This window comes from Ostrinia furnacalis, unplaced genomic scaffold, assembly GCF_004193835.3.
Source record: "Ostrinia furnacalis isolate ACB-3 unplaced genomic scaffold, ASM419383v2 OfSCF3022, whole genome shotgun sequence".
NCBI lineage: Eukaryota > Metazoa > Arthropoda > Insecta > Lepidoptera > Crambidae > Ostrinia > Ostrinia furnacalis.
The window spans coordinates 129,197-140,147 of NW_021133261.1; the positions used below are offsets into that span (position 1 = coordinate 129,197).

The following is a 10,951-nucleotide window of genomic DNA, read 5'->3' on the forward strand; positions in this document are numbered from 1 at the left end:
ACCCTCCTTCTGACGCAGTTAGGTAATAAACTAAATGTAGGTAAGTATCAAAACATTTCACTCCAACTTACTGTCAACTCAACGACGCGCTTTAAAATCAAAGATTGACTTTGAATTATGCCTTATTTTACAATACACTTTGAAAACAATATGACTTGCTTGAGTTTTTTCGTCTTTTTCACAAAAATAACAAATAGGCATGAAGAGATTACAAAATTTCTGCAGCGGCTGACAGATCTCTTGATTTACTTTGACAGGTGACAATAAAGCCATAGACAATGGCCATATGAAAAACACACTTTTCCAATATTTTTGTTTGCCATGAGATTCTGGTACACCTATAATAATTTTCTATGACAGGTGACAATTAAACCATAGACAATTGCCATATGAAAAACACACTTCCAATATTTTTGTTTGCCATGAGATTCTGGTAGACCTATACTCCGAAACGGCTTAACCGATTTTTATGAAACTTTTGTTTATTATTTTTTCTTTCTCTTTATTTGGGACAACAAACAGTTACATTGAGGGCTTAAGTACACAAATCTTAATAACTTAAAAGTTGAGTAACAATGCAATCAGCAGATAGGGACGTTTGTCACAGCTAGTAATTTTTTGTCACATATTTTTAGGTTAATACTAAGAAAGTGTAGAAAAATAATGTTGGTTTTTTTTACTCATATTATTGTGTTACACTATTTAAAATTAAAACAAATGATTGTAGGTACTCCAATTAACTTCTCCCCTGTGAAATTGCTTAAAATTCAATAGGTAAACAAAGATTTATTTACTTTTTGTATTTTTCTATTTTAACTCGATTACGTAGGTAGGGGCAACACTATTCCTCCTCTTGCTTGTGTTCCTGTTTTATTAACTTTTTACATGATTGGGAGTTTTTAGATTGTATTATGCTTTGTTTCAACTGGTTTAATTGAATAGAAAAGGACAGGAACTTAATTGTCAATTTTCATCAGCAATAACAAAATACATAATGGAATGGAACACTTCATTATTTTGCGTGGTTTTTCGTGAGAGCTACAAAAATGTTTATTTGGAGATATGAGTTCGTTTTTTCTTTCAAAAGACTGCAGTGTTAAATTGTTTATTTAATGTGTGAAAGCTAAATCTAACCAAAATGACTATACCTCCGTTTCCTTCTCAGGATTTAGCAAAACTTGTGCTTGGTATGACTATGTAATTGGCGGGAACCTTTTTGTTGTGTTTTGTAACGGATAATCCACTAATTCATTGTTCTGTGTTGTAGGATATCTTGCCGAGGAACAGTTAATGACCGCCTATGATGAATTCTTACAAGCTAGCCCTTACTTGGATGCTTTCGGCAATGAGTATGACAGAATATTCATGACATCACTGAAAAATATTCTGGCTGAATATAGGGCAGTGAAAATTTATGGTAAGTGGACTACTGATGCTGTTAGCTCTTGCTTAACATTTCATTTCATAACTTTGTTGTTTTAGTGGCTAAAAATCACATAATAAGTTCACCTTAGTGACTTGCAAAGATATTCAGTGACTACCATACATTTAGATAGGTATTGATATGCCTATATTATAGAGGTTTACCTACCTGCTATTCCTACCTTTTATGATGCTACTGATGCTTTCATATTTATACACTTGTTATTATTATAATTAGGATCATAAACATAACCTTATAAATTGATTGTAATCATTACTTTCCAGTTGAAACTTGCAAGCCATTTGCACTTAGAAGAAAGATATTTCAGTGTACAAACTTATTAGAAATTGTTAAGTTATTAATACAGTATGTTGATATTAATAAGCTTCAAGCGCAAGAGAGCAATCAAAACAAATACAGGTATGGAATATGTTACATAATATTACAGGAATGTACACAGTATCAAATGAGTCAATTGTTTGTATTTTATTTTATGTTAACTCAATTACAATTTATAATATTCATTAGATTGACACTGATAAAATTGTTTGTTTGGCCTAGACAATGATCTCTATTCAATAATTCCTAATGAATCATTACACACTTATTGCTAGTAACAATTTTTTTAAAGGAACTTTTATTACTTTTCAGTGCCGAAAAACAGAGTGTAGGTAACAAGACCAATGCATGTGAAGTGTGCTATTCATTGAAACTCGATAGTTGCACATGTAAAAACAAAAGTATCAGCCTCTGTAGCTCATCAGCAACTCAAATTTCGACATCTAGCGTTGAAAACTCAGTAGAAACTACATCACTGTCGGATTTACCAGGTAACCTTAATGAACATCATGTAAAGTTGTGTAGAATTGTTGTTTCATACCCATGAAGAAAAGACCATTATACCTATTGGATGGAATAATAATAATTGTGTATAGCTGTACAAAATAGGGAGTAGAAAAAAAGAGAAAAAAATACCTACTCAAATAACTTCTGGTCTTGTGAGTAAACTGTCTATGATTTCTCTATGATTATTATCTTCTTAGCTAAAACAACTTTCTTTCTTTTTGTAGAAAATATTATAGCTAAGTTTTGTGTTTACAGATGAAAATATGACAAACTTGTGAAAACATTCCTATTGGATGATACCTAGTTCTAATTTGATTTTATTTTTAGGTAATCACATAACTTGTAGAAAGAAAAATCCTAAAGTTTTAAGCACAGATCAAACAGATTCTCAAACAAATGAGTCCATTGAGCCAAAAACAAAATTGGCAAGTGAGACAGAGACAGCGGAGAAGAACCTCTCAACCAACACTAGTTCACATAACAAGGCTCAGGATGCTTCGCAAAATACAAGTACTTTGGTATGTATTTAATGGAATGTTTAAACAGTTTAATACCTAATGACAGTTTTAACCTTTAACTATGGACGTCGGGTCTCAGAGGCCCACCCCCCTTATCAATTTCTCGGTTTAAATACCTTCCCGCCACGTGCTGCTCTCCACCATCTCAGTAGCTTCAGTTTTAACTGTGTTTGGACCGAGGAGGCATAAAATCGCGTCTTCCGGCACTTATTACTTGAGTAATAACCATCCAAAATTTAATCGGGGTCTGGGAGACCTGATAACTATAATTTCCATACAAACATATTTGTATGGATGTGACTTATCATCTATATTTTTTTTATATTATATCATTATAATATGTTGTAAATTGTTCTAGTTTAAGAATACATACTGGCAGAAAGTATCTGAGTACATCAGCTATATTATTAGCCCAACCATCTAAGTAACATTCCAGAAGTAAGGTTTTACTAGTAGACGATCCTTCTTTTGAGTTTAGATATCTTAGAAGGCACCATTGCTGCAGATTCCGATTCTGAATGGTGTACATTTTGAAAGAAAGATGACACATGCCTGTAGAGAAAATTTGTATTTAGTGTTCTAGGCCACTGTTCATAATTTTAGTAAGTTTAACCCTTGTCAAAATTTTTATTTTATGTCTTTCAGAAATTCTGTTTATGTTTTTATATTACACGGTTATTAATTAGCAAGGAAAAAAATATTAGTTTGATTTATTATTATGTGACTGTAATCAAGGAGCCTATATGTGATGCCAAGTCAATTAACACTGAAAAATGTCTATGTTTTCTAAATTTGCAAAAAAATAGTTAAATAATGATTAAACATTGATTACATTTACTACTAGATCCTTAATTAATAGTTATTAGATATATATCAACTCTTTGATAAATTCAAATTGGTTCAGATATGAAATTATGAAGAATTTTAGATAGGGGTCTGTGAGACCCGACGTCCATGGGAGTGTGATTATTTTTTCACGTTCATAGTTAAAGGTTAATGCAAAAAGTTATCACTGATTATAGTTTAATAAAGATTAATGATTAGATTAAGTAACTTTGACTTGTTTCACTTTTTTATTACAAGCTTAATAACTTGATATTTTCAGCAACATTTTTTTTCTAGTTAGAATTTATTGGCAGTGAAAATGTATGTTGTTTTATTTTAGGGAAAGTCTGACTCTTTGGAGAGTAAACAAAAAGAAGAATTTAACAATATACTGAATCAAATGTGCAAGAAAAATGAAACTGTTATTAACACGTCTTCTGCCCCTAATCCTGGAGAGAAAGGGAGAGTCTCAGTAACAGGGTACAATGAGTTTGCTACTGGAGTTAGTGGTAAGTGATATTTTTTTGAGTCACAGCTTATGACACAAATCTCAAGACTCAGTATTCAAGCATGTATTTAAACTGAAGCCTCTATTCTAATATGTTGGTGAATGAACTAAGAGCCTTCTCTCAAAAAGTTATATTTTTATTAATCTAATTTCAATTCAACCAATGACTGGTTAAAAAGTTACATCATTGAATTTTAAATATTAAATAATCCCATTCTTTATTATTTCATTCAGGGGGTGAAAGAGTTAACATAGTACCAGACTCAAGTACATCAGAAAATTTGCATGTGCAGTAAGTTTCTCTCATTTTATGTATAATTAAAAGTATAATCATATTTCATGTACAGATAGCTAATAATATTTTCTTATGTTTTTAGTGTACCATCTACCAAAGACACTAACAACTCAGCTAACTTAGATAAAGGTTCAAAAAAGAAACAAACAAGAACTCAATATTTACTGAAGACTACAAACAGTTCCGGTATGCCATCAAAAGAAGTAGTCAGTATAAATACTGTGTGTAATAACATGTTACCGAAATTGAAACCTAAGACTGATGAAAACAAAATCACAATTTTGTCCGATATTAAAGTTGATAATAATGAGTCACTTGGGGCTGCAACAAACTTGCCTTTGAAAGCGAAGAATGCGACATCCACACCTCTTCTACAAATGCAGACAATTCTTATTAATGGGACTCCGGTCTATAAGCACCAACATCTGGGACAAAGCCAAAATTATACTAAAGACGAGATTATGGCGATGCCCACCATCATTCTGGCACCAGCACCAGGTACCTCAATTATTTAATTATCTTTTTTCCGCTTTTTACATTTTGTACTAGTACTTCCAAACAACCTTTACAACCTTAAAATATTGTTAACTTAGTTTCACTTATTAACGTGTATTTATTACAATTCCAGACCCTACCCTCATTAGAAGTCAGGCAGCAGTTGTAGGTTCTGCCGCGAACCAGTGCATACCAATGACGTCAAGTTCTGCTCGACCGCTAGGCCCGCTCATTATAGACGTCACTTCGGATAGCACCGCCTACCTGAACCAGATAAATAACCCAAATCCAGCTCTGATACCTCAAATCGAGCAGTCAACCGATAAACACAAAGACAGTAGTAACGCCCCTAAAGTGCCTGATATAACTAGTGCATCAGCGCCTAAGGATAATACAGTCACAAGTAACATAGAAACAAGTACGCCGCAAGTGCTTCCCCCTCTTAGAAAGTCCTCGTCTACGCCACGACGTACTTCACATGTGAGAGTTTTAGATTTTACTACACCTAGAAGGATACTACACGAGACAATAAACGAAGGTGTTCCTGAGGTTCCAGACAGCAACGACGTTGAAATTATACTCAGCCAGAGTCCAAATATTTCAATACCTTCGAGTACAGAGAAAGTAGTAAGCGGTGACAAGGTAGAAGACAATAATGCAAGTGTCAATGAAAATAGCATAAAACCTAAAGGTAATGTAATTAATTGGGATGCTGATTTACGGAAACATGCGCGGGCATCAGAATTAAGTAATGTACAGACAATGATCAGCCCTAAACCGAAACCTAAGCCAAGACCATCGAGAAAAAAGAAAACGACCAGAAGTTCAGTTGATGACAATACCGAAGATACAGTAGAAGATAAATGCAATACCAAGAAAAAAATACCGAAAACCAAAGTACCTAAACGTAAATGTAGCATTGATGAAGCCAGTGAAATTATAACTATACCTGACGAGAAAATAGACGTACTTGTTAAACCGACTATCAACATCATACCACGCGTTCCCGCGGAATTGGCTAAAGATCAAGTACCAAGTTCATCCAATAAAAACCACAAAGTTCAAAATAAATCAAATAGTGATGATAACATCGATACTCCTGAGATGGAAAGGATGTCACTGCAGAATGAAATAGGCGCTAAACTTAATATTTCCGATCTTCTGGAAACTCCATATAAACAAGCTCTATACGATATACAAATGGAAACACCTAGGTTCTTGGGTCCTGATATACCAGATGATCCCATGTCTGATATAAAAATTATGAACATACCCACTCCTCGGTTCTTGGCAAATGCCACGCCATCGTCTTATTCCTCTAGACCCACCGATTATTCTAGTGGAGGTTCTTATTACAAACCTGACGACCAGGACTACATGCGAATTCAAGATGATTTAGATTGTCCTGTAACATCTACAAAAGATAATACAACTAACAATAGTCTAAAAGATGATAGTGACTCGAAAGAAAAAGAGAATTTGAAGCCATCTCGCCCCGTACGCGAATGTACGAAAAATGTGTCGTACAGACGTGGCAAACAAAAACATGTCGGAAATAAAGAAGACTGTGAGAGTTCTCTTGATTCGGTAAACTTAGCTGATTTAGCTGCAGAAAAGGCTACGCCAAAGAGCATCAATAATAAGAGTAAACTTAAAACTAAACCATTATCCGTAAAGAAAACCAAATCTCCTGTTAAAAAGGATAAATCATTTATGAAAATAAAGCCCAGGCGACCGACACCGACGAAAAAAGATGGAAGAGGAAGGAAGAGAATCCCGATTTCTGATCCCTCGAATCAATCAAAAGTGCAAACTAGGAGGAAAGCAAATAAAGATAATAGCCCGAGAGCCTCGCCTGCGGTTACGTGCGCTCCGACAAAATCGCGCAGAAAGTCGTCTACACCGCGGAAACTCCATTGTAGTAAATCTTTTAATTCAGAAAGTTTAGAACACGAATCCCCAGAGTTTGTTACTAAAAGTAAAGAGAAAATTCCAGATTCTAATGTAGCTGTACAAGATTCAGATACTGAGCAATTACCGCTTCGATGGTCTGATGACGGATCACAGGAGCCAAAACATGTCATCGTTAATGTACCAATTGAAGCTGAAGACATAAGTAAAATACAAAAATATATAGAAAATACTGTAACAAGTAAACCTAATGATATTGAAGGTAGTTTACACATAGATTTGGTAAAAAGAGGATTTGATATAGAAACTGCTAAAATTATTGAACGTGATTTACTTGACAGTACCCTACAAGAGACTCCAGCAAAGCATAGTACCAATTTGAAATTAACAAATCCTATTGTGGTAGTAGATAATAAACCTGATAATGCAGTTTTAGAAAAGACCCTCGAGTCAGATTGCAGTACTAATTTACAAATTGTCCAAAACGACGAAGAAGAAGAGGATGACGAAATTGAATTGTCAGTTCACGAGTGTAATGAAGAAAGTGCAAATTACATTTCATGTAGTTACGACGCCACCAAAGAGTCATGTAAAACGGAGTTAACAAAATTAAAGGATAAGTTTTGCATGGAGGTTTGTATAGACGATGGGGTGTCGATAAGATTGCGAGCTACGCCTTTTAGTTTGACGCTTGACCAAGATCCGAGTCAGGCTGTCGAGTATTTTGATTACAGTTACCGGGAGACTGAAATGGCCGTAAGCTCTATAGCCAACATGGACAAGTTGTATACTCCTCTGAAAGATGCAATAAAAGCTCAGTGCTATGAAATCTTCGACTCCACGTTGACGAGTTTAGACACACCTTTGAAAGTGAGTAGTCCAACGAGGCATAAAGAAACCGAAGTAAGCGTGACCGAGATTGTTCTGGAAGTTGAGAAAGTAGAAGTCAAAGAGAAAGCTGAAGGTAAAAAACGGAAAAGGGTGCACAGCGGGAATATGTCAGATGAGGGTTCGGGAGACAGTAATAAAAAAACGAAAACGGATCCGCAATATAATTTATTTAGTTCTGCCAATATACAGAATATAGATATAGAATCGGTTTTGAGTAAATTACATGGACCTTGACCACCAGGATAAGTATAGATGAGGAACAGAGATGATTGTAAATCCAAGTTAGCGTATCTTCGGTCTTCGTCTTCTGGTATCTTCGGCTAAGCGAGAGTCCAAGAGAGTTTCAGTGTCTCCGGAACATCATTTACGAGATTACTTGCAACTTATCATTTTACATTGGGGGTGTTTTGCGGAAAAAAGAGCTTGGAAGCGCTTGTAAGCTAAATGGCGATCGCTATGGCAGTTTTCGGCGACGACACGTTTGCCAACTTCAATAGTGTCGTGTTATACATTTTTAGAAGTGAAAGTGCAGTGACAGCACTTACCGATCACAATTTTGCTTACAAGCGCTTCCAAGGGCTTTTTTCCGCCAAACTCCCCCATTTTTTTATCCCGTTATTTAAATCAATTCCCTTATTTAATTTTAGGAGTATTGTAATATTTTCCTATTTTACTCAGACATGATAGACCCCTTCGAATAAGTTTAATACCTAAGTATGACTTCTCGTGCGTTATGTACTCGGTGTTTTAGCTGTTGTTGAGTCTAGAGATTTCATTATTTTGAGGTAACTCAGTGTTATGGTGGCGTTTGAACTTAGTCTGTGTACAAAGGGCTCTCACAAACCTAACTGCCATAGTGTTTTGTTGTTAAATTATGATTCTGTAAATAGTAGGCGTACTGTTAATTGTAAGTCAAATGATATAATTTATGTTAAACTCCCTCTCACCAACATGATTAAAATAAGTGTTACAAATAGTGATAGTTGTATATTTATATGTGTTGGACACATAAGTACAGCCTCCTGTTTATGTAAATTAGTATGTAAAGTAACTTTATTGGTTTTTAAGATCATGATTTATGGCGGTATCTTCACAATTTTGTCAAATGATTATGTGTAAGACATAATATGAAAAATTTCAATTAAAAAGTGATCTATTTACAGTAATTTGTTTTATTGAGATTACATGACATGATCCTAAATCCAATCGGTCCCACACTCATCTTTCTTTACTTTTTACCCAATTTACTTAACAATATTTGATATTAAAAATCTAATGTCGCATATTCTCTTTCTGTAAGTTGCAGAAAGAGTGAAAAAAAGCTACTGGATCGTTATTACATTTTACCTTGGCTCTAGGAAGTTTGCCAAAAATCCATTAAATCCTCCATCCTGTATCCTATTTTTTCCTATTTAATATTATAAATGAGAAAGTTTGGATGTCTGGATGTTTGATACTCTTTCACGCAAAAACTACTGAACGGATTTTGATGAAACTGCAATATTATTATTTATAACCCAGAATAACATATAGGCTATAATTTATGACGACCTGTGACAAACGAAATTTCACGCTGGTGAAGCCGCGGGCAAAAGCTAGTTATTATAATAAATTGATAATTACAAGACCTTGCGCGCGTCATGATATATGTCTCTAATGGTCTCTAGAAAATGAATTTTCTGGAATTTCCTAATTTACACAAGTTATCTTCTTGACTTCACAGCAAAATAATCTTCAGCTGTCGATGCGTGATTAACAATCGTCCAAACTTACCCTGTGCATGTAAATGGATATCGATACTAATCGCTCGAATTAGAGAGAGCGTTAATTTGTTCTCATTAAAGCGAATGCCTAATTTACTGATCGGATTGCCGGTGATTATGATATTACGTTTAATTAGATATGGCAATTAGAGGCGATCGTGACACCACAGCTGAACCGTACATTACCATGCTAATCGCCGCAGGTGTAATCTCGGCAAAAATCAAATTCTAAGTAATTAGGTTTCGACTGCGTTTGTGGCACATACTAGGAGCTTATTAAAATTAAACGTAGTAAATGAACCAGACTTCATTTTCGTTACAAAATCGCATCTATTGATACTAGAACTTACATATAAAAATTTGCACGCCTTGATCTGCTGTTGTGACATGAATGAACCTTATTAAGTACTTAGGTCTACGTGCGTATCGTTATCGTTAAAAGTGTGCTGATACCTTTATTCTTTGTTGAAAACCAGTTCTTCTATATTGTTCATTCATAAAAGCTCCTCCATTATAAATTTTCATATATTAAACTTAAGTTATTTAACCTTTTTTTAAGAAAAGTCGATGATCTTCGAAGAACGTTGTTTACGAAATGACCAAAACAGGAATCGAACTTGGGACTCAATGCGCTTAAGCTCGCGTACATTTATCCCAAAGTCACTTACTTAACTCTGACTAATGTTGTCACTATAGGTAAATACACGCTATTCTCACAAACCAGGAATCGAACCTAGGACCCACTGCGCTTAAGCTCTTCTACCCCTAAGTCGCAGTCGCGTAGTCGCTTTGCTACGAGTATGGCTCTAAAGTTGAATTTAACTATACCTCTCACTCTACTTACGTACAACAGATACAAGCGGTTACAAGTAATGAGACAGCGTATTAGCAATACACAACAGCTTGACACAACCTAGACCAAAATATACGGCGTGGACGGGCGGGGCAGGAAGGGGCGAGCGAACTGGGTCACGGATGCAGGCTCTGACACGAATAGCTGCGTCGCATCTCAGCACGTGCCCTCGTGCCTCTCAAATACTCTCAATATATCGCACGAGTGTGCTGCCAGCCGAGAGCTATGGGTTTCGTATAATAGGAGTCTTTGTTTACTTTGGGTTCAGTTTAAAGTTTTAAAGCTTTCAAAGTCTACTGTTGTTCAGCCAGAAAAAGAAAGGTGGTCGCATTATCCGTGAAAATATGCGTTTGTTTTGTCAAGATGATAAAACTTGATTGAAGCGATGGAATTTGTAACAGGAATCAGTCAAATCTCAAATCAATTTACATGGATATTAAGGGATGGACTCTCTTATTTATAATGTTCGACTTTTACAAAGAAATAATTTAAAGGCAACGCGTATGGCGCGATAATAAACTTTCTACCTGAAACACACCGAAATTAATGCGGGTTTTCTTTTTTTAAATGATCTTTAGTAGGTACTTATTTGATGGTAACTGAGTTGAATCTATCTGTAGGTA

At 35.1% G+C, this 10,951-nt stretch overlaps 1 protein-coding gene across 1 annotated transcript; it reads left to right on the forward strand.

The window, feature by feature from the left end:
• The first annotated feature begins 896 nt into the window (after positions 1 to 896).
• LOC114357051 (uncharacterized) lies at positions 897 to 8,858 on the forward strand. Its single transcript, XM_028310491.1, has 9 exons — positions 897 to 1,187; positions 1,268 to 1,417; positions 1,708 to 1,843; positions 2,075 to 2,253; positions 2,597 to 2,787; positions 3,953 to 4,121; positions 4,355 to 4,412; positions 4,498 to 4,913; positions 5,044 to 8,858. The coding sequence occupies exons 1-9, from the start codon at positions 1,139 to 1,141 to the stop codon at positions 7,944 to 7,946; spliced, it is 4,251 nt and encodes a 1,416-aa protein (XP_028166292.1). The 5' UTR covers positions 897 to 1,138; the 3' UTR covers positions 7,947 to 8,858.
• Positions 8,859 to 10,951: the final 2,093 nt, after the last annotated feature.